The sequence below is a fragment of the Rhineura floridana genome, chromosome 5, assembly GCF_030035675.1.
Source record: "Rhineura floridana isolate rRhiFlo1 chromosome 5, rRhiFlo1.hap2, whole genome shotgun sequence".
Lineage (NCBI taxonomy): Eukaryota > Metazoa > Chordata > Lepidosauria > Squamata > Rhineuridae > Rhineura > Rhineura floridana.
Window position 1 is genome coordinate 157456379 of NC_084484.1, and position 24436 is coordinate 157480814.

The window sequence follows — 24436 nt, forward strand, 5'->3', positions numbered from 1 at the left end:
CTTAGGCTTAAATGTTTCCTCCCTTACTTCTGGGTACCTGGCAAACAATAGTTTGCCATTTCATTTTAACCTTGCAAACCAGGATTGCAGATTGTGGTTTGAATGGAGTTTACGCTCTTTATTTGTAGGCAAAGCATAGTTTCCTGGGTTTGGATGAACTGGTAAGCTGTGGTCTGTTAAAAATCTGTAACAAAAGTAATCAGCATGAGGGGAAAGAGTGGTAGAGAAAGTGCATGTGACTGAGACTCGTGTTTGTTAGTTCTTGCAATGAGAAACCATGGTTTCACATTGTGTCTCAGCTACTTCACTGTGGTCAACCATCTAGTCCTTCAGTCTGGTATTAGTCTGTTTGTCTATTAACAACCAAGAGATAGACAAGTTTTCTAACGTAAATTGAATTGAACTTGGCATGAATGCATACCTGTTTTTTTTAAATTCTGCACAAGCAGGTATGATCATCAGTAGCAGCAGAAAAAAGATAGAAGCTGCATTCATGCAATCAAATCTTGGCTTAACAAGCTAGGATATTTGTGAGCTTGCACCTTCATGTAGCCCCTTTGGTCCCATAAACTCCTTCCATCACATGAGTGGGAAAACAAACCAGGAAGCCACAGTTAACCATACGTGCACACCAAAAAGTATGGTTATGGCTTCCAAACAATCCAGGATGTGGAAATCAACTTTAAATCATGGGTTTAGTGAGACTTTTATTGTGCAAACCAGGCCAGTGCGTTTATATTCTGATGTTCCAGCTAATGTTTAGGTTACATTAATGTTTAGCTCTTATTTGTCCAGATGTGTATCTTTCATTCCTTTTTTATCATGATAGCTTTCTTTAACCTCTATACTTGAGCTACCCATCACCTTAACAGTACACTTTGTGTACTCTGATGAAGCAGACTCTCGTATCACCATTTACCCATTAGTGTTTATGATGCAACAGCCCTTTTAGCATTTTGAGATGTAATGAACCCTGTTTTAAGGACTTAGACTATCTCTTAACCTTGTGTCCAGTGCAGTGCTAAGTAAACATCCCATCAGGGCAAAGATCTCTGCTTGTGCATCAAAAATTCCCTCCTCTTTCTCCCATGCATGCCCCATGCCCTCCACAAATCTGTTCTGGAGAGTTGGGGGGAAACCCTGAATAGATTAGGGAGTGCATAGGGGAAGAAATCCTTGCGCTGACAGGATACTTAGCTCTGCACTGGATACGAGCCTGAACTCCGAATCTCCAAACTTCAACTTAAATATGATTTTAATGTTTAATATAGCCATAAGATACTGCGATAGATGCCAACTAATCAAGCCTGATCGATGTCACCACTGTTCTGCCTGTGACCTGTAAGTACCTACCAGCTCTGGAGTGGGATAGTCTTGTTTCGATTCATGCATCTTAGTGTTTTCAGTAGCAAGCACATGTTCACACCAGAAGCTAAAATGTTATTTTTCCGGTTACAGGGTGGTACTCCAGAATACTATGTTTCACAACTGGGGAATGGATGACAAACTATATTTTTCTTGAGGTTGCACAAATTATGTTGTTATCAGAAATAATATTAATACAGATCTGCATGTGACTGTGAGTCATACGCTCCATCTGCAATAGAGAGAAACAGATGTGAAATAGAAGCAAACAATTTACAGACTCCTCTAATATTCCATCATAGTATTGATTATAGGTGACATCCAACTACATTCCAAGCAAGTACATGTTCCCTGATCAATAATGTCAAGGTAGCTTGCAAATGTAATTCAAATCTATTCCATACATAAAATATACAACTTAGCTGTATAAAATGAATACCATAGCCACAATAACCAATAAGTATGCCTTCACTTATAGCCACACATGCTCTAACTAAAAAGTCTTCTACAGTGGCAGACTGAGAATTCTGAACACCAGCTTGAGCATGTATCCAGAAGACATAATTAGCCTGTCCCCATATGATGGTATTTCTTGTCTTAAGGAAGAATCCTTTGGAGGGAATTGGCCATTGCTTCCTGTTTGAATATTAAAAGGCTTGCCTTTCCCATTTTGAAAATTTGGGAAAGGAAACTGTTATTGCAACACATCTTCAACCTGATTATATTTTTTTTGGTTTACTATGGAAGATATCTGGTTATTATATCTGTACAATATATCTGCAAGAGAAAAATCAACTCATTTGAAATGTGGTGTTGGAGGAGAGCTTTGCGCATACCATGGACTGCGAAAAAGACAAATAATTGGGTATTAGAACAAATTAAACCAGAACTCTCACTAGAAGCTAAAATGATGAAACTGAGGTTATCATACTTTGGACACATCATGAGAAGACCTGATTCACTAGAAAAGACAATAATGCTGGGAAAAACCGAACGGAGTAGAAAAAGAGGAAGGCCAAACAAGAGATGGATTGATTCTATAAAGGAACTTACAAGATCTGAACAGGGTGGTTCATGACAGATGCTCTTGGAGGTCACTGATTCATAGGGTCACCATACGTCGTAATTGACTTGGAGGCACATAACAACAACAACAAACAATATATCTGCATACGTGTCACCACATCCTAATTGATTAATATATATATATGTATCCAGTTTGCCAACATGTCTTGTATATGGAAACATGTATTGTCTGTTGTGGCTATGGTATTCATTTTATAAAGCTGTAATTTTAAGTTGTATAATTTTTTTTTGTATGGAATAGATTTGTATTACATTCAAATGGTTCCTTAACTCCTTGATATTTAATTCTTTCTACTCTGAGGTCAATATCTAACAAATAATATTTACCTCTGTATCTTTTAATAAGCTTTGTTTGGCTGAGTATCTGCCTACTGTGACTTTTCTAACAGACTTACATTTCATTTAGAGGTTATGAATGGTAATCAAGTCTAGAAAGCATACTGAATTACCAGCATCAAATTGTTAGGTGGTGTGGGACTTTTTTCAGAGCCCTTCCTACAGTGCTGGGAAACCTTCCCCTTTTCCCTGGACTAAATCTCTTCAGAGAAAAGCGGTCAGGGACCACATACCAGTCGTTTCTAGGGCCAACACATACACACACATAAAACCAGAATGATAGAGTGCTTTGCTTAAGGCGTGTACTATATATTTTGAAGGAAATCTGTGACTGAAACTTTAAGGTATCTTTAATATAAATATTTCCGCTGTAGGTACATAAAATACAAAAATCACTTTAAAAACATAATAAACAAGAGACAGCAGAAAGCAGGATAAAACAGTACAATAAAACTGAAAGTTAAAAAGTCTAGGGAAATAAAAGGTATTTGCCTCATGCCTGAAAAACACCTGAAAGGTACCAGATAAGGCTCTCCAAGGAGACTGTTGCATAGTCAGGATTCTTCCACTTGTTGTATCACCTTAAATAGTAGAGGAGGGCCTCAAGGGATATCTCTGTTTATGGGCAGACTAATGTTGGAGAAGGTGATCCATCAGGTTTCTACATTTCAATCTGTTTAGGGTTAGGCTTTAAAAGCAAGCACCAGCACTTTGAGTTGTGCCTGGAAACAGACAAGGAGCCGTGCAGTGGTTTTAAGTACAGATAAGATGTGTTGCTATTGCAATTAACCAGGTGGCTGTATTCTGAAATAACTGTGGTTTCCGACTGGTGTTCAAAAATAGCCTCAGTACAGGAATACCCCGCTATACGGACCTTCACTTAATGTACACTCGCTTTTATGGACATACTCCATACTCCACCATGCCCCTGTTTACGTACGCTTGCTTCACACTTACGGACACTTAACAGTGCGTGGGGGTGGAAATAGATCCGATCGTGCCACTGCAAATCAGCTGGGAGGCGCGATCGCGATCAGCTGAGAGGCGTGGCGGCAGACGCTTTAGTGCGGGGCTTTGAGGCTCCGCATGAAGGAGAGGAAAACAAAGTTTCAAAAGGTAGTGCTTCACTTTACGGACATTTTCAGTTTACGTACTCACTCTGGTCCCATTGAGTACGTTAATGCAAGGTATTCCTGTACAACAGGAAAGAAAGCTGAAAAACAAAGTCCAGAGGGTCACATCACTCGAAAATGCTTGGAAGTTGTTTAAAAACACTATATTAGAAGCTCAGCTGGAGTGCATACCGCAGATCAGAAAAGGTACCGCCAGGGCCAAGAAGATGCCAGCATGGTTAACAAGCAAAGTCAAGGAAGCTCTTAGAGGCAAAAAGTCTTCCTTCAGAAAATGGAAGTCTTGTCCGAATGAAGAAAATAAAAAAGAACACAAACTCTGGCAAAAGAAATGCAAGAAGACAATAAGGGATGCTAAAAAAGAATTTGAGGAGCACATTGCTAAGAACATAAAAACCAACAACAAAAAATTCTATAAATACATTCAAAGCAGGAGACCATCTAGGGAGGCGATTGGACCCTTGGATGATAAGGGAGTCAAAGGTGTACTAAAGAACGATAAGGAGATTGCAGAGAAGCTAAATGAATTCTTTGCATCTGTCTTCACAGTGGAAGATATAGGGCAGATCCCTGAACCTGAACTAACATTTGCAGGAAGGGATTCTGAGGAACTGAGACAAATAGTGGTAACGAGAGAGGAAGTTCTAGGCTTAATGGACAATATAAAAACTGACAAATCACCGGGCCCGGATGGCATCCACCCGAGAGTTCTCAAAGAACTCAAATGTGAAATTGCTGATCTGCTAACTAAAATATGTAACTTGTCCCTCGGGTCCTCCTCCGTGCCTGAGGACTGGAAAGTGGCAAATGTAACGCCAATCTTCAAAAAGGGATCTAGAGGGGGTCCCGGAAATTACAGGCCAGTTAGCTTAACTTCTGTCCCTGGAAAACTGGTAGAAAGTATTATTAAAGCTAGATTAACTAAGCATATAGAAGAACAAGCCTTGCTGAAGCAGAGCCAGCATGGCTTCTGCAAGGGAAAGTCCTGTCTCAGTAACCTATTAGAATTCTTTGAGAGTGTCAACAAGCATATAGATAGAGGTGATCCAGTGGACATAGTGTACTTAGACTTTCAAAAAGCGTTTGACAAGGTACCTTACCAAAGACTTCTGAGGAAGCTTAGCAGTCATGGAATAAGAGGAGAGGTCCTCTTGTGGATAAGGAATTGGTTAAGAAGCAGAAAGCAGAGAGTAGGAATCAACGGACAGTTCTCCCAATGGAGGGCTGTAGAAAGTGGAGTCCCTCAAGGATCGGTATTGGGACCTGTACTTTTCAACTTGTTCATTAATGACCTAGAATTAGGAGTGAGCAGTGAAGTGGCCAAGTTTGCTGATGACACTAAATTGTTCAGGGTTGTTAAAACAAAAAGGGATTGTGAAGAGCTCCAAAAAGATATCTCCAAACTGAGTGAATGGGCGGAAAAATGGCAAATGCAATTCAATATAAACAAGTGTAAAATTATGCATATTGGAGCAAAAAATCTGAATTTCACATATACGCTCATGGGGTCTGAACTGGCGGTGACTGACCAGGAGAGAGACCTCGGGGTTGTAGTGGACAGCATGATGAAAATGTCGACCCAGTGTACGGCAGCTGTGAAAAAGGCAAATTCCATGCTAGCGATAATTAGGAAAGGTATTGAAAGTAAAACAGCCGATATAATGCCGTTGTATAAATCTATGGTGCGGCCGCATTTGGAATACTGTGTACAGTTCTGGTCGCCTCATCTCAAAAAGGATATTCTAGAGTTGGAAAAGGTTCAGAAGAGGGCAACCAGAATGATCAAGGGGATGGAGCGACTCCCTTACGAGGAAAGGTTGCAGTATTTGGGGCTTTTTAGTTTAGAGAAAAGGCGGGTCAGAGGAGACATGATAGAAGTGTATAAAATTATGCATGGCATTGAGAAAGTGGATAGAGAAAAGTTCTTCTCCCTCTCTCATAATACTAGAACTCGTGGACATTCAAAGAAGCTGAATGTTGGAAGATTCAGGACAGACAAAAGGAAGTACTTCTTTACTCAGCGCATAGTTAAACTATGGAATTTGCTCCCACAAGACGCAGTAATGGCCACCAGCTTGGATGGCTTTAAAAGAAGATTAGACAAATTTATGGAGGACAGGGCTATCAATGGCTACTAGCCGTGATGGCTGTACTCTGCCACCCTAGTCAGAGGCAGCATGCTTCTGAAAACCAGATGCCGGAAGCCTCAGGAGGGGAGAGTGTTCTTGCACTCAGGTCCTGCTTGCGGGCTTCCCCCAGGCACCTGGTTGGCCACTGTGAGAACAGGATGCTGGACTAGATGAGCCACTGGCCTGATCCAGTAGGCTCTTCTTATGTTCTTAACACATTACAGTATCTAATCCCATGGGCAACTGGTTGGCCACTGTAAGAACAGGATGTTGGACTAAATGGGCCATTGGTGTGACCCAGCAGCCTCTTATGTTCTTATGGAGGTTTAACCATAGATAATGTAACAATGAATAAAAGTGGCCATGCTGTCTTTCTGCAAGAGCAGGTCACATCTAGCACACAAGCCTCAGCTGGTGAAAGGCTGTCCAAGCCACATAGCCCACTTGAGACTCCAATGACAAAGATGGATCAAGAAGCACCCCCAAACTGTAAACCTATTCTGTTAGGGCAGATGGGACTCCACATAGAAAGGAAGTGTTCAGCCTCTTCTGAGTAGACGAATCGCCCACAACAGTACCCCCACTTCATCTGGATTGAGTTTCCGTGTATTGAATTTCAGTCCAGTAGTGATCTCTGGCACTGATTTAGCACTTCTACTCCCTTATCTGAATTGGTTGTAAAGGAGAAATTATCTGTGTTAAGGCATAGGTTTCAACACACTGTAAATAGAAGAGGGGGGTGGCAAGGATGCACATGCAACCCATGTCCTCAGGTGCACAAGCTGCTCTTCAGAACTTTGTGTAATTAGGTCTGAAGAGAGTTATTAACTGTTTAAATTGAACATGCTTAGAAGCTCTCCCAGCAGGAACCCTGACATATCAGCATTTCTGATTGCAGGGAGAGATTCTAAGTGCATAGATTCTACAAACCATTGTGCTAATCACATGAAGATCTAAAGATCTATCTTTTTTTTAAAAAAAATAGATATCTTCAGAGCTTTTTAAAGATGTTTTGTTTTAATGTATTTTAAAGTCTGTTTCCATTATGTTTTAAAGTGTTTTTAGTGCTTTTGTTTGCCGCCCTGGGCTCCTGCTGAGAGGAAGGGCGGGATATAAATCAAATAAATAAAGAGCAACCCCTTGCATGTGCACTCCTATCTCTGGTTTTACTTACCTAGAACATTTGCCTGAACATGGCTCTCAAGCAGGGTGCCATCAGCATACAGCAGCTGAAATTAAACTGTGATGATTAAGCAAGACAAACAACAGCTGAGAGATGTGATTTTGATAAGGGAAATGGTACAGGGAGAGTCTCTCTACCACTGCTCCAAACAAATAAACACACCTACATACACCCATTTCATTTAATAAAAAAAGTTGGGGATCAATTATTTATCTCCTAACAATGTGAGAACTACATAAGTGAGATCTGAACCAGGGACTTCCTGGCTTTATACCTCATTATCTTAAATGCTGTGCTTTTCTGACCATGTATGGATCACAGTGTTGCTTTGCACAACCTTTTGCATTCCTGTGTTCTAAGTTAGCACTTTGGCTGTTGTCTGCTGCAACAACCTGCTGAAAAAGATTCATGCCTCACTATTTGCTTGTAGCCATATGCTTTAGAACATGCTATGAAAATAAGATGTTTATTTGTCCCTATGCTTCCCTCCATAGGTGGAAAAGCTAGAATGGGAGAGATTTTTAGTGGAAAATGCCTATAGAAAAGAATGTGTTAAGCTCTTCCTCGGCTATTTTTTTCACTCTGGCTCCCTTGGCTGCTGGTTATTGTAAAAGAAAGAGGATTGATTTTGCTGGGTGGGAGTTTTGCAACTGTGCTGTTTGCCTGTATATTAAACTGTTTTAACAGGCTTTGACAGATTGAGATTAGATATTGGGGTGTGCACAAGCCCCTAGGTTCGCATTGCATCTGTGCATTTAAAAAAAATTCGTCTGCTTCTGAGTTGCTCTGTACTGTCTCTGCTTTGATAAGGTTTTTTTGTTCTGAACCGCTCTGTATGAAATGGAGCTTTGTGTTTTCCCCGTTCTCTGTAATGGAGGATCTAAAAACAGTTATAATTTTCCCACTTTTGGCCAAAATAACTTATGGGCACAGGAGCCCCTCCAGAGAGGTTTAATTCTGCAAAATTGCAAATATATCTGGGGACTTTAGGGGAAGAATTTAAAAGGGGTTAACTTTGCTCCACAATCCATTATTGATGGTGGTGGAGGTAGCAGCACACTCTGCTGCTGTGCTTTAGCAAAAAATAAAAAATTCAGAGCTCTTCAGTGGTCCACAGGCAACTTCTTGTAAAGGCTGTGCATCATCCCAGAGAACCATAGAAGTAGGAAGATAGTTAGACAGCATAGAAAAATAGACAGCACAGAAGCAGAGTGACAGGAGGCTTTGTGGAAGCCCAGTCTGACTTGGGGGATATAATGACATCATGCTTTAACTTGGGTTTGCTGGTCATTGACCGAAATACTTTTTTTTGGCTTTAACTTGCGGGGGGACGCCATATCACCCTGATTCAGCTTATTTGGCCAATGCAGACTCCAGTTACTTGCTTATTGGAAAATTTTGCTCTTATATCATCTTTAAATTTCTTAGAAATGTCTTCCTTTTTTCCCCTTAGGTGTGTACTGAAAATGGATCATCATTGTCCTTGGTATGCTTTTTTCCTTTTTGTTCTTGATTTTTGCCCTTGCAGAGAGAAATAACTAAACCACTCACTGCTGGCTACACTACAAGATGAACCAAGAACAGGGACTACATCTGGGAAATGTTGATTCTACATTGGTAGGGGTTGGTCTACTGGCAAAGTCTATATTCATATTTAATTTGATTGATTTTTATAACGAGTTACATTCCCAAAATGAAATCCTAACGCTGCAGATCTTTTGTGTTAAAATGAATGGGAAGTTTTCTGTTGACTTAAATAAGAACAGGATTGCACTGTAAGAAGTATTAACATTATTACCTGGTTGACAGTTCCTATCGAATGACTCTAATACTTTCCTAAGGCTTAGAGCTTGAAGAACAACAACAAGAAGAAAGATTATTAGAATGAGATAAAAATGTAAATTATATTCATGTTTGCATAGATAATAAGCACAATTTATATGTCTTTAATTGATAAAGGGATGGTTTTTAAAATATCAGGTATGCATAGTAGAAGAGAGCAAATTTGCCTGACCTAAAGGGCAGCTTTTTCCCTTTAGGCTTTAAAGCTGCTTCCAGAAAACAATCCTCCTAATTGATTAAATACTGCTATGATGGAGAACCTTTTAAAAAACCAACCTTTTTATGTCTGTCATTGTTTGAGAATGAAAGAGGATTACTTAGTCATTTTTCCTTTCTTTTCTAGGGTGAATAACTGCGTGGGATTTTCTAACTACAAGTTTTTCCTCCTGTTTTTACTTTATTCCCTCCTGTATTGTCTGTTTGTTGCTGCTACAGTGCTGCAATATTTCATAAAGTTTTGGACAGTAAGTTTTTTTTAAAAAATATACCTTAGATATCTATCTCTGTCTCTGTGTTAAAACATCATGCTTTTTTTTTGACATACCACATAACCATCATCAATTTGAAGTGGCTGAAGGAATAAAAACCTGCTGAATAGTTACACAAATGTATTTATTTAATGTGCAGTTTTAGGTTCACTAGAACTGGAAAACTCTGGGACAGAATTTATGGTCTTACATGCATGTTTTAAGATCACATTTTGTTTGTATGGTATTTATAACTCAAATGTCAACATTGCCCTCATCTAATTTCAAAATAGACTCAATATCATGAATTTTACTGCTCTGATTGAGTAGCATAATTTATATTAAATCGCTACTTGAAAATACCATCTGATGAACACTGTCGACTACAGATGTTTATGCCACAAGACATCAGAGGTGCTGCATGTTGTGTCAATGTTATGGACTTGCATTGCTGCGCTTCTGAAAAACTAACATCCATGGAATATGAGAGAGTTTCTTCTTTGATTACAGAATTTATTACGTTAAATAAGTCAAAGTTTAAATAAATAAAGTTTAAATAAGTCAAAGTTTAAATGTCTAATTTCAGAAAACAGTTTTTGTATTCGTGTGTCACAAGTGGAAAAGGAAACTCTTTTGGCCCAATTGGACCAAATCGTATCTCTTTAATATTTTATGAGGGGTGATATGTCTTCCCTTGTTTATCCTCACAACATTCTTGAAAGGTTACATACAGATAAACATAGGTCTGATTAGGACATACATATCTCACCTTGTTTCTCTTTGCATCTGAATTGGGAAATTATGATTACCAGTTTTAGAACAAACCAGGGTTTTAAACCAACTTTAAATGGTAGTTTAAGATACATTTGTTCCTGATCTGATGAATGGGAAACTTATGGTTAACTGAAGACTTCCTGGCTTATTGGAGCCTCCTGAGGGTACATACAAGGCTCATTCATATCTTAGCTTATTAACCTGAGCTATATATATATATCCAGACTGGGACAGAGATTTGCTAAAAGCCATCCAGCTTTGTGTCTGAAACATAGAAAACTGCCTTATATCACATCAAACCATTGGTTCATCTAGCTCAGTATTGTCTACACTGACTAGCAGTGGCTCTCCAAGATTTCATAGACGAGTCTCTCCCAGCCATATATGGAGATGCTGAGGATTGAACTTGGGACCTTCTAATGCAAAGTGGATGCTCTGTACAGCTGAGCTGTAACTGTTTCCCCAGCACTTGAACCAGAAGGATGCATTACCAAATCCAGCATTCTCTTCTTGGCACCACATTTGCCAAGGCAAGGTCTTTTTTTTTTGGTTCATGAGTAGGAGCTGAAGAAAATACAGATTAGGGCAGAAGGGTAGCTATCTATGAGTGCAGATGGGTTCACCTCTGCTCCAGTTGGGTAATGATATTTGACTGAACCTCTGAGACCTGGTTAACTAATCTAGGAAAATCACAGGAAAAACTTTTTGGAGTTCTAGAAATTGGTTACAGAACTTACATTGTTTTTTGCATGTATGCTTCAAATATAGCAGCAATAGGGTACTGTGGCCTTGCAGATGTTGCTGAACTACAGTTCTTATCCTCTCTTACTATTGGCCATGCTGGCTGGGCCTGATGGGAGTAGGAGTCCAACAACATTTGGAAGGCCACAAGGAAATATGTCAAGGATTGTATTCCACTTTTGTGTACTGTCTGAGAATTGATTTTATTATTTATTTATTTATTTTATATCCTGCCCTTCCTCCCAGCAGGAGCCCAGGGCGGCAAACAAAAGCGCTCAAAACACTTTAACCATCATAAAAACAGATTTTAAAATACATTGAAACAAAACATCTTTAAAAATATATTTTTTTAAAGCTTTCAATACTTTTTTTAAAACATTGGTTTTTAAAAAAAAGTTTTAAAAACATATTAAAAAGCAATTCCAACACAGAAGCAGACTGGGATAAGGTCTTAACTTAAAATGCTTGTTGAAAGAGGAAGGTCTTCAGTAGGTGCCGAAAAGATAACAGAGATGATGCCTGTCTAATATTTAAGGGGAGGGAATTCCACAGGGTAAGTGCTGCCACCTTAAAGGTCTGTTTCCTATGTTGTGCAGAACAGACCTCCTGATAAGATGGTATCTGCAGGAGGCCCTCACCTGCAGAACGTAGTGATTGACTGGGTATATAAGGGGTAAGACGGTCTTTGAGGTATCCTGGTCCCAAGCTGTATATTTTATTTATTTATTTATTTTATTTGTTAGATTCTTATACCGCCCCACTAGCATAGCTCTCTGGGTGGTGTACAGCAAAAAATACAGATATATACAATAAGAACCCATAATATAATACAGCAAGGACACATATAAAAGAATGAAAGATCTAAAATCAATTACAGCAAATTTTAAAAACTAAATTAAAATTAAAGTTAGATTAAAATGCCTTAGAAAAGAGGAAAGTTTTAACTTGGCGCCGAAAAGATAGCAATGTCGGCACCAAGCGCACCTCATCTGGAAGACTATTCCACAGTTCGGGGGCCACCACTGAGAAGGCCCTAGTTCTTGTTACCACCCTCCAAGCTTCCCTCTGAGTTGGAACTCGGAGGAGGGCCTTCGATGTAGAACGCAGTGTATAGGCAGGTTCATATAGGGAGAGACGTTCCAGCAGGTATTGTGGTCCCGCGCCGTATAAGGCCTTATAAGTTAAAACCAACACTTTGAATCTGGCCCGGAAGCATATTGGCAGCCAGTGCAAGCGAGCCAGAACAGGTGTTATGTGTTCAGACCGCTTGGTCTTCATTATCAATGTGGCCGCCGCATTTTGCATGAGCTGTAGCTTCATGAACTGTCTTCAGAGGTAGCCCTACGTAGAGCGCATTGCAGTAATCCAATCGCGAGGTTACCAGAGCATGTACCACTGATGTTAGGTCCTCCCTGCTCAGATAGGGACGTAGGTGGGCTACCAACCGAAGTTGGTAGAACGCATTCCGTGCCACCGAGGCTACTTGAGCCTCAAGTGACAGGGAAGGATCTAAAACAACTCCCAGACTGCGAACCTGTTCCTTTAGGGGGAGTGTAACCCTGTCCAGAACAGGGTGTATATCCACCATCTGATCAGAGAAACCACCCACCAGCAGCATCTCAGTCTTGTCTGGATTGAGCCTCAGTTTGTTAGCTCTCATCCAGTCCATTATCACGGCCAGGCAACGGTTCAGCACATTGACAGCCTCACCTGAAGAGGATGAAAAGGAGAAATAGAGCTGCGTGTCATCAGCGTACTGATGGCAACACACTCCAAATCTCCTGATGACCGCACCCAACGGCTTCATGTAGATGTTAAAAAGCATGGGAGACAGAACTGACCCCTGCGGGACTCCACATTGGAGAACCCACGGTGTCGAGCAATGTTCCCCAAGCACTACCTTCTAGAGACGACCCGCCAGGTAGGAGCGGAACCACCGCCAAGCAGTACCTCCAACTCCCAGCTCCGCGAGCCTCTCCAGAAGGATACCATGGTCGTTGGTATCAAAAGCCACTGAGAGATCAAGGAGAATCAACAGAGTTACACTCCCTCCGTTCCTCTCCTGACATAGGTCATCATACAGGGCGACCAAGGCTGTCTCGGTGCCGAAACCGGGCCTAAAACCCAATTGAAATGGATCTAGATAATTGGTTTCATCCAATAGCGCCTGGAGCTGGCCAGCAACCACTCATTCCAAGATCTTGCCCAGGAATGGAACATTCGCTACTGGTCTGCTGTTGAAATTTTCTGGGTCCAAGGAAGTTTTTTTCAGAAGTGGTCTCACTGCCGCCTCTTTCAGACAGCCAGGGACCACTCCCTCTCATAAAGAGGCATTTATCACTTCCCTGGCCCAGCCAGCTGTTCCATCCCTGCTAGTTTTTATTAGCCAAGAGGGGCAAGGATCTAGTACCGAAGTGGTAGCACGTACCTGTCCAAGCACCTTGTCCACGTCCTCGAGCTGAACCAACTGAAACTCATCCAATAAAACATGACAAGACTGAGCTCCGGACACCTCATTAGGATCAACTGCTATAAACTGAGAGTCTAAGTCCCGGCGGATGCATAAGAACTTATTCTGGAAGTGTCCAGCAAACTCATTACAACGGGCCACCGATGACCCTACCATGTCCTGAGGGCCAGAGTGAAGTAACCCTCGGACAACTCTAAAAAGCTCCGTTGGGCGGCAAAGAGATGACTTAATAGTGGCAGCAAAATGTTGTTTTTTCGCCACCCTCACCGCTCCTAAGTACAGCTTAGTAGAGGGCTTTGTACACCAAAACTAGAACCTTGAATTTGGCACGGTAGCAAATGGGCAGCCAGTACAATTCTTTCAGCAGCAGTGTGACATTTTGGCGATACCCTGCCCCAGTGAGCAGTCTCACCGCTGCATTTTGCACCAGCTGCAACTTCCAGATCAACCTCAAGGGCAGCCCCACATAGACCGCATTACAGTAATCCAATCTGGAGGTTACCAGTGCATGGACAACAGTGGTCAGGCTATCCCGGTCCAGAAACGGCCACAGTTGTCCTACCAGCTGAAGCTGGTAAAAGGTACTCCTAGACACTGAGGTCATCTGGGCCCTCTAGCAACAAAGATGGATCCAGGAGCACCCCCAGACTACGGACCTGCTCTTTCAGAGGGAGTACGACCCCATCCAAAGCAGGCAACTGACCAATTATCCAAACTCAGGAACCACCAACCCACAGTGCCTCCATCTTGTTAGGATTCAGACTCAGTTTATTGGCCGTCATCCAGCCCACCACCGAGTCCAGGCAGCGGTCAAGGGCTTGCATGGCCTCTCTCGATTCAGATGTTACAGAGAAATAGAGCTGGGTATCATCAGCATACTGCTGACACATTGCCCCAAATCTCCTGATGACTGCTCCCAAGGGCCTCATATAGATGTTAAACAGCATGGGGGACAAGATGGTACCCTACGGCACCCCACAGCATAGCTATGCCAGCATAGCTGTCTGAAAGACAGTCACCCAATGCTATTCTCTGAGAACGACCTTGGAGATAGGAGCGGAACCACTGTAAAACAGTGCCTCCAATACCCATCTCACCAAGTTGGCCCAGAAGGATACCATGGTCAATGGTATCAAAAGCTGCTGAGAGATCAAATAAGAATAACAGGGTCACACTCCCCCGTCCTTCTCCCAATAAAGGTCATCCATCAGGGCGACCAAGGCCGATTCAGTCCCATAACCAGGCCTGAACCCAGACTGGAATGGGTCAAGATAATCTGTTTCATCCAAGAGTACTTGCAATTGCTGCGCCACAACCCTCTCAATCACCTTCCCTAAGAATGGGGTATTTGCGGCCGGTTGATAGTTGTCAGAAACCAATGGGTCCAGGGTGGGCTTTTTCAGGAGTGATGTATCTCTGGATCTCATTTTGCTGGTAGAATTCTTTCGAATATTATGTATATATGACACTAGTTCAACAGTTACATTTGAGAAACCTTAGAGGTCAGGGAGTTACAGAAGCATCTTGCTAGTTTGCACTTGGATAATAAGATGTATGCACTTGGATAATAAGATGTGTGCTTATCCTTACAGAACTATTTATTATAGAAGAGTATAATTTTTTGTGTCTACAGTTGAAAATTGTCAGGAGAATTTTGTCCTGCTTTCATTCTTTAGGGTCTGATCACTTGTGGCACCACCATATTCATATGATGGAGATCAATTTTCCATGGGAGTACAATCATTGGCATCAGCAAAATCTAAATTCTTTCTTTAAGCTGAAGATTGGTTGGCAGTAATTTCTACAACTTACTAGTGATTAGCAAGAACCTTTATAAAATGGAACTCTGTATATATAGTTTATATATAAACTAAGGAAGTGTTTGTAAAAATAGTTTCTAATAGCATTTGAAAATATTTCTATTTTAATTTCAATAAAATAAGAGCTCGAGGGGCACAATCCAGACAAAAGGTAAGCACTTTTATTCTGTCCCACAGAAATTTAAACATGTACTTAACTTTCCATTTGAAATTAATGGGACTTAAAAACTAACTTTGGCTGGCTTGTGTCCTCATTTCTGCTTTCAAAAGTATCAGAAGCAGAAGTGACCAGTTTCTGATTAAATTCATGCAACTTACTCAAGTGCAGGAAAGTTATTCTAGTCACTGTAGGGAAGGGTCCCCCCAAAATTCAAATGTTGATTAAACTATAACAGACATCTGTCTTGGCTGCTATAAGCAACAGGCAGGTAGAACTGCAATATTATTTCATGTGGTAGTATAATATCAGTCAGTGTCTCTGAGATACCAGAACTGGTTAATCTAGTTTGCATATTCCTTTATGGCTGCTCATCTCTCTCCCTCTCCCTCTCTCTCTCTCTCTCTCTCTCTGTGTGTGTGTGAGTGAGTGAGGGGGGGGCTGTTGTGTGCTATGCTTATTTTTTTAGGAGATAACTATTCTTAATTTCATCAGTTTGTCAGATATGACAGTTTTAGCTCACTAATGTTCTGAAAGAAAAAGTGCTACAATAATTTTGTTAACACTTTTTAAGATACTGCTTCATCAGTTCTTAAAAAGATGCACTCAAAAGCATGGGGAGATCTGTGGCTTTTCTGGATCCACTAGGCACACTTTAAGCTAATATTTTAGAATTAAAGTACTGTATCTAACAAACAAAACTTCAACTACCTTGCCTTATGCCCCACCTCCCTTTTAATTACATATGAAGAACTAAGCATCTCATTGTAATTTAGTGAGAGTGTCCAAATAATTCATTTTAAGAAAAGTGTAATTCTGTAATAGTGGCAAGGATATCATGCTTTCAAAATTCTCTGATTTGTCGCTGGGTAACAAATTGTAGTTCAAACCTGGCATCGCTGTAGACATTAACTTCCAGGAGTCTTGTTGATTCTCTATACTACAGATTGGCTTCAAGGTTGATCTTCAAATATGGAAAATTAGAGAGAGCAATGTGTAAATCTTAACTTTAATGGTGTGTTCTGAGTCCACACCATTAAAATCAATTACCCTTTACTCAACCTCATTGTGCAAACACAAGCTCACCTTTACATGCCCATCTAGTGAATGTAGACTAAGGCCTCTTGCCATTGAATGCTGCACGCTTTACACCTTGTGCACGCACAAGACATTAATTTTCTAACAACGTTTTTACTGCTTCTGAACACCAGCCTTGAAGGGATAAAGCTATTTAATAAATTGTCTTTATTTGCATAAAGCTTTGCCGCAGGAAATCTGCTGAGAATTGTCCAAAGGTAAAATGCAATTTAAGCTGAAGTCTGTTCTAGTGTGCTCTTTCATGCAGTCCTTTTTGACAATGGCACAAGATTATCATTCTGTGTTGTAATAGTATCGGTATAATTATGTATTTTTATTTAAGTAATGCTTATTGTGTAGAGCCTAAGAATAAATTTGTTCTAGTAAGTGCTGACAGAAAATTAAACTGATGTTAATACCATCTAAATCTTTGAATAAAGAGGCAGTTTTCTATTTTAAAGGTCATCTTTTAGAAAGAATTTATTTTGAGCTTACGTACCTACTGCTACTAATCTATTAACTGTTTAATGAGATTTTTGTAATCTGAGCATATATGGAATATTTTTAAACTATTAAAAATACACAGAATTTTTTCTCATTCAACATTTGTACTCAATGTACAAAAGACATTATTTTTTAAAAAAATTAATCCATGAATGGTTCCCTATCATTTTTACCTTCTTGCAGAGACTTAACAGTATTTTATGTTCCCTGATATGTGACAGTTTTGAAATTGTTTTAAGGTGTAGTCTAGTCACAGTACTGTACATTTTTAAAATATTCGTGGCAAACCTACTGTGTTGACTGTAGAGTACTGAGTGCATTTCTCCTGTTGCCTGCTGGCTCCCTATTCCTAGGTTATGAGAACTCTGGAGTGGCCATTGCTGTTTCCTGAGAGTTCTTGAGCCAGGATGCTGGCCAGCTCTTCCTCTAACCATCACTCTAAGAATAAAGGATATTTGAAGTGACTACAGCTATGCTGAAATTGTGCTAGGAGATGGTATATCTCTTGGGTCTCCAACCCAAAAACCCTCCCCCTGGCAATCAGTGTTGGAACGAAGGGACACTTGAATGTTCCCTTTGCTACCAAAGCAATCCAGAGGTGGCGGGGAGATAGTGGGCTCAGAATCTCTGAGCTCGACTCATTCTGGGGAAAAGGACAACAATAAATAGCCATTGCCTTACCTCACCACCTCCAGAATTCCTTGTGGGTTCCACCATGTAACAGTGGATTGTCATTCTAGGTCAGACCAATGAACCACTTACCTCATAATTCGGCTTCAAACCTTGGCCCATCAGACAAGTGGTAGTCAACATTATATAGGTTTAAAAATTGAGGTTGTCCTACCAGCTTGGAGCAATGACTTGATTTCTTGTCCATGAATTTCTCAACTCATTTGTGCCTTTCATGTATACCTCACCACAGCTATCAAATTCACATAATAAAACAAAGCAAAGAAAACAAATCTCCCTCAACCAGGAGTCTGTGCTAAAAAGCCAGAACTGCTTAAACCTTACTTCATCTAGAATGTGGTCCACACTGCCAATAATTTGGGTTATCCTTTTCTAGAAACTATCCTATTTTTGTAGTATTTTATGAACTGATGTAATAGATAAATAGAACAAGCTAAGTTCAGTCAGTAACTTGTGGTTCGATGTCTCCACCCCTTCCCTCCTTCTAAACAGTGAATTTATCTTTGAATAAACAAATATTTCATTGGCAATCAGTTTTCCTCTTCTGTGGTTTTGTTTAAGCCTCTTGTGAAGCCAACTACACAAAAACACACTGTATGCTTTCAAATACAAACAGATGTGGTTCTGTTGCTTCACATGGTGGTGATACTACTTACAAATAACGGTGATTAGATAACTGAATCTGTTTAAGCCTTGATGAGAAGAAGGAAGGTTCAGCCTGCCTCCATTTCTGATTTTCTGATTTTATAGTTGGTTTTTAATTGATTTTATTTTTATTTCATCTGTTGAGCTTGATTTACACCACTTAGAGAGAATTGTGTAATTAAGTGGTATGTAAAATTTCAAAATAAATAAATATCCTTTCCTTGTCTGGAACTTCATGCCTCCATTTTCAGATGCCCTATGCCTCTGTTCCAGTGGGGCCCTCCCACAGTTGGTTTTAGAGTGTGTAGGCTTACTGCACATCTTCCCTCAGGCAGTTCAAATTGTGTAAAGAAAAAATATGTAAAAAATTGTATTGCAAATATAGCAGGAGTTATAAAGCATTTGACAGAGTTCCCCTAGATGCATTTGCAGTGATACCCGTTATATGTATACTCTGTCACAAGGTAGTGGTAAGCCCTGTGATTTGCAGTTATATACTGGTTTCACATGAACAAATTTAAGTTCCTTAAATACTAAATGTGCTCACAGAACTATTCAGATGTAATGACACCTGCTTCAATTCAGAGACAACTTTGTAGGAGAGTGTCAGTTGTATAGAAAGTTAAATACTAATATTTTTCCCCTTTTCTTCCCAGAATGAACTGCTAGACACACGTGCAAAATTCCATGTACTCTTTCTTTTCTTTGTGGCTGCTATGTTCTTCATCAGCATACTATCACTTTTTAGCTATCACTGCTGGCTTGTTGGCAAAAACAGATCAACAATAGGTTAGTAAACAATCAGTGGTATTATTTATTCCCATTGATAGCCTCCTCCTCCTCCAAGAAGCTCAAGGTTTTCCCACTTTATCCTCATAACAACCCTTGTGAAGTAGGTTAGTCTGAGAGAGTATGACTGGCCCAAGATCACCTAATGAATTTCATGGCTATGTTTACTCATAAGCCCTGCTAGGTTCTGTAATGTTTACAATCAGCAAAGGTTACCTTACTGGTGGTTTAAAGTGACTTCTGCTCCTCCCAGCTACTGGCCCTTAATTAGTCATTTCCTGAACTGGTTCCCTTCCATCCTGGGTTGGTTGTATTTATTTATTAAATTTATGTCCCTCACTTCCTTCTAGAAGGAGCCCAAGGCAGCAAACAAAAACACTAAAAGCACTTTAAAACATCTTCAAAACAAAAGACTTTGAAACATATTAAAACAAAACATACAGGAAATACAGGAGCTGGTTTAAACCATACCAAACAAAGCAACCTATACTGGAATTGTCCCTTTAATTAGTTGTTCCCTGCCATTGATCCAGCCACTGCCTTCATTGAATTTGGTCCATATTTTACCTGCTAGTTTTTTAAATGAGTCCAATTGCACCTTTATTGAAAAAGCAAAATAAAAACACTTATTCTTGTAGACAATAGAAATGAGGCGTTCAGGGGGTGAGATATTCTTGTTGAGCGCCCAGGGGAAGGGCCATAATTAAGAAACTATCCCTTAAACTCATGGGCTTATGGGGAGGTGGAGGGAAGAGGTCTTACGATTCTTTCTTTCCCCTAATAGCTTTTCAGGCCATCTCACAAAATCACATTTGCAACTTGCCAAATTTTACAAGCGGTTTGAGTATTGCAAATAGGCCTGCTGTTTAACGGGGAATAAGTCAGAAGGACCTCTGTGCCTGTGGTGCTCACCATAGACTTCTGGATTGCATCCAAGGAAAATTACTGTCTTGGTACAAAATTGATCAGCTAAATAATTGCATAGGGTTTGAAAGGAAAAATGTGCTTGGTTTTTATTGCTGGCTGAGGTACATGTGGCACTGTTTGTATAGGTTGCTGTCCAAACAAATAAAAGGATTTCTAATCTAATTACGTTTATGTTCTTTTGAGTTTTTGGAAATGACTGGTCAAAAGAAATCAAACTGATGTCATGATTGCATCTCACATAAGTTTTTCAAATATTACCAGGTTTGTAGTATTTGCTTGTACTGTTATAGTTTTGTGGATGACAATATTGGTTTCTCGAAGTGATGAAGAAAAGTATTATTTGAAACACGTTTTTATTCTGACTTCCGGGAAGGGTGACTTCGCTTGTGCCTGCTTTTGGGACGGGCTCCCGCCTCAAAAGAAGCTTATTCAGATATAAATCAGTCAGAACATTTTTTTTTTTGACTGATGAAATTTCTCCCGGGCAGGGAGAAACGTAGAGATCAACCTCAAAAGCCTGTTTTTGTTGGGAGGACTGGATTTCATTAATTTATGAGATAAGGTCCAGCCAACAATGCCAGACGGACTTTCGAACAAGCTCTATCTGCTTAAGCGATACGTTTATCTTTTCTTTAAAGAGAGAACGGACTAACAGGCAAGCACCCTTCTTTCTATTATTTTTTTTACTTGGTTTAAATTGTTGCAGCAAAAGGAGATTTGTCAGATTGATCGGCTTTGGACAGCTTCTGGGTGAGCTATAACTCTTCTCTGTTATCCACGAAATTAACAGCTTATCTCTGTTTCTGTCGCAAAAAGCTGTCCTGGAAGTGCATTCTAAAGATATACACAGAAGAGGGATTTCTATTCCTGATTTCTATTCCAAGGAATATTATATTGTCTGGGACTATTCTCTTTTTGGTCTATTTTATTTTGACGAATCTGCTTCTTCACGATGCCACTAACTGTTTTGATGCTGGGAACTAAATTTGTTTTGCATTCTTGAACATAGAGAGATAAGGCAGGTTGCTCTGTTTATACTGTGATGTCATCAAGCCTGGAATATTAACCCAATTGTTGCTGAAATAAGAAGTGGTTTTTCTTTATTTTTGTTTTGCTTTGTTTTCGTGGTTTTAAAAATGGCAATCAAGAAAGTGGCTGAGAATCTGGAAGTAACTATGTTTCAGAAAATAATGGATGAGATTGAGATAACGAAACAAACCCTGCGACAGGGTAGTAAGGAGCTGAAAATTGAACTGAGCAAAATGACGCAGGAGTTTAAAGAAATAGGGGATCCTGTGAGAGAGGAGAATGAGATCAGAGATGAGAAAACAAAAAATAAAGGGAAGATACAAGCCCTGGAGATTGGAACAAATGTGGAATTGGAAAAAGATCTGGAGTTTATGGATTTTAGAAATAAAATCTACTGTTTGGAATTTAATGTTATCTCTGAAGAAATTAATGAAGATATTAGAGATAAAGTTGTCAATGGCTTGGATAATCTTCTGGACTGGAATGATGTGATGGAGCTTGATATAGAGAAAATCCATGGAATTAACTGCAGCCATGTGACAATGGAAAAACTCTTAAGAGATGAGCCAGTGCATTTTGTAAAAAAGAAGAACACAGATATGACTATACAACAGTATTTCAGCAACTTATTCAGAATGGATGGCAAGAAAATATTTGGGATAGAGGAAATTCCCATCAGACTCTTATTATATGACTATGGCTACAACAGCAAGATTATTATGGAATACTGATAATGGAAGATTGGACACTGAAATTACTGGACTTAACAGGACTATTGAAGATGGAAGATGGAACTAATAGGGATAGTGGAATAATGGCTATTGAAATTATTGGACCTAACAGATTCTGATGAGATGGATTAATCGAAATGTTTATTTGGACTATGGTTATGACAATAAGATTATTATAATTATTAACGAGATGGATTAATTGACATGTTTATTTGGAGAAAAATTGATAGATATATTTCTTAAAGAATTGAAACCTCTCTTTGACTTTTTGTGGAAAGAATAAAGTAATGTTTATGAGATTTGATGATTAATTAAGATAACTACTGGAGGAAAGTGATTTTATAATATGATTTAAGAGACAGGATTGTTATATATTGTAGACCTATAACTGATTTGATATGTGACAAATGGGAAGTCAACATTTTATTTTTTTTTGTTTAATCATTTTTGTTTTGTTTTGTTTTTTGTCTTTGAATGTTTTATGATTTTGTTTTGTATGTTTTATGAAAATTTGAATAAAAATTATTGTAAAAAAAAAAAAAGAAGATGGCACAAGAAAATAACAATAAAAGCATTGATTCTGAAACAAACAAAAAAAAGAAACACGTTTTTATTCTGCTACTCCTAATGGTCTGTCCAGTAGGGTGATCCAGTAAACCTTGTGTTCTTAGACTTTCAAAAAGGCTTTAATTAAAATCCCTCATCAAAGACTCCTTGAGTAACCTTAGCAATTATGGGATAAGAGGGCAGTTCCTCTTCTGGGTCAGTAACTAGCTAGAATGAGTTAAGAGAAAAATCAACTCATTTGAAATGAGGTGCTGGAGAAGAGCTTTGCGAATACCATGGACCACAAAAAAGACAAATAATTGGGTGTCAGAACAAATTAAACCAGAACTGTCACTAGAAGCTAAAATGATGAAACGGAGGTGATTGTACTTTGGACACATAATGAGAAGACCTGATTCACTAGAAAAGACAATAATGCTGGGAAACACAGAAGGGAGTAGAAAAAGAGGAAGGCCAAACAAGATGGATTGATTCCATAAAGGATCTGAACAAGGTGGTTCATGACAGATACTACTGGAGGTCACTGATTCATTTGTTGTTGTTATGTGCCTTCAAGTCAATTACGACTTATGGCGACCAGATTATATCCCTGCTGGATCAGGTCAATGGCCCATCTAGTCTGTGTCCTGTTCTCACAGTAGCCAGCCACTTGCTGATGGCAAGCAAGACCTGAGTGCAAGAGCACTCTCCACTCCCGCAGTTTCCAGCAACTGGTTTTCAGAAGCATTCTGACTATGGTGGCAGAGCATAGCCATCATGGCTAGAAGCCATTGATAGCCTTTATTCTCCATGAATCCCTCCACCCCCTTGACCATTCTGGTTGCCCTTTTCTGAACATTTTCCAACTCTACAATATCCTTTCTGAGGTGAGGTGACCAGAACTGTACACAGTATTCCAGATGCGGCCGCACTACAGAACTATATAACATCATGATGATATCGGCAGTTTAATTTTCAGTACCTTTTCTAATGATCCCCAGCATGGAATTTGCCTTTTTCACAGCTGCAGCCCACTGGGTTGATATCTTCATTGAGCTATCCACTCCGACCCCAAGATCTCATTCCTGGTCAGTCACTGCCAGTTCAGACCCCATGAGCATATATGTGAAATTAAGATTTTTTGCTCCAATGTGCTTAACTTTACACTTGTTTACATTGAGCTGCACTTGCCATTTTACTGCCCATTTGTTCAGTTTGGACAAGTCCTTTTGGAGCTCTTCCAAATCCCTTTTTGTTTAAACAACCCTGAACAATTTAGTATCATAAGCAAACTTGACCACCTCATTGCTCCTCCTTATCTCTAGATCATTTATCAACAAGTTAAAAAGCCACAGATCCCAATAGCAATCCTTGGGGGACTCCACTTTCTACAACTTTCCATTGGGAGAACTGTCCATTTATTCCTACTCTGTTTCCTGCTACTTAACCAATTCTTTATCCACAAAAGGACCTCTTCTCTTATTCCATGAATTCTAAGCTTTCTCAGGAGTCTTTGGTGAGGTACCTTGTTGAAAGCTTTTTGAAAGTCCAAGTATACTGTGTCAACTGATCGTATCTATCTATATGCTTGTTGACACTCTCCAAGAACTCAAATACATTAGTGAGACGAGACTTACCCTTGCAGAAGCTATGCTGGTTCTGCTTCAGCAAGGCTTGCTGTTCTATCTGCTTGTTTTTTTCATCCTTGACAGTACTTTCTACCAGTTTTCCAGGGACAGATGTTAAGTTAACCAGCCTGTAATTATTGGTATCCCCCCTGGATCCCTTTTGGTGGTACGTTGGCTACTTCCAGTCCTTGGATATGGAGTTGAATCTGACGGACAAGTTACATATTTTTGTTAGAAGATCAGCAATCTCACATTTGAGTTGTTTGAGAACTCTTGGGTGTATCCCATATGGACCCGGCAATATGTCAGTTTTTATTTTGTCTATTAAGCCTAGAACCTTATCCCTTGTCACTGCTGTTTGCCTCAGTTC

General features: G+C 39.7%; 1 protein-coding gene across 3 annotated transcripts in view; it reads left to right on the forward strand.

Annotated features, from left to right (window-relative positions):
* ZDHHC20 (zinc finger DHHC-type palmitoyltransferase 20) overlaps nt 1–24436 on the forward strand; it is a 71028-nt gene that overhangs the window by 34986 nt on the left and 11606 nt on the right. For all 3 annotated transcript variants that reach the window (XM_061628564.1, XM_061628565.1, XM_061628563.1), the window contains exons 5-8: nt 1272–1341; nt 8683–8715; nt 9415–9535; nt 19073–19205. In XM_061628564.1, the coding sequence (XP_061484548.1) occupies nt 1272–1341; nt 8683–8715; nt 9415–9535; nt 19073–19205 (357 nt within the window). The remainder of the gene's footprint in view (nt 1–1271; nt 1342–8682; nt 8716–9414; nt 9536–19072; nt 19206–24436) is intronic.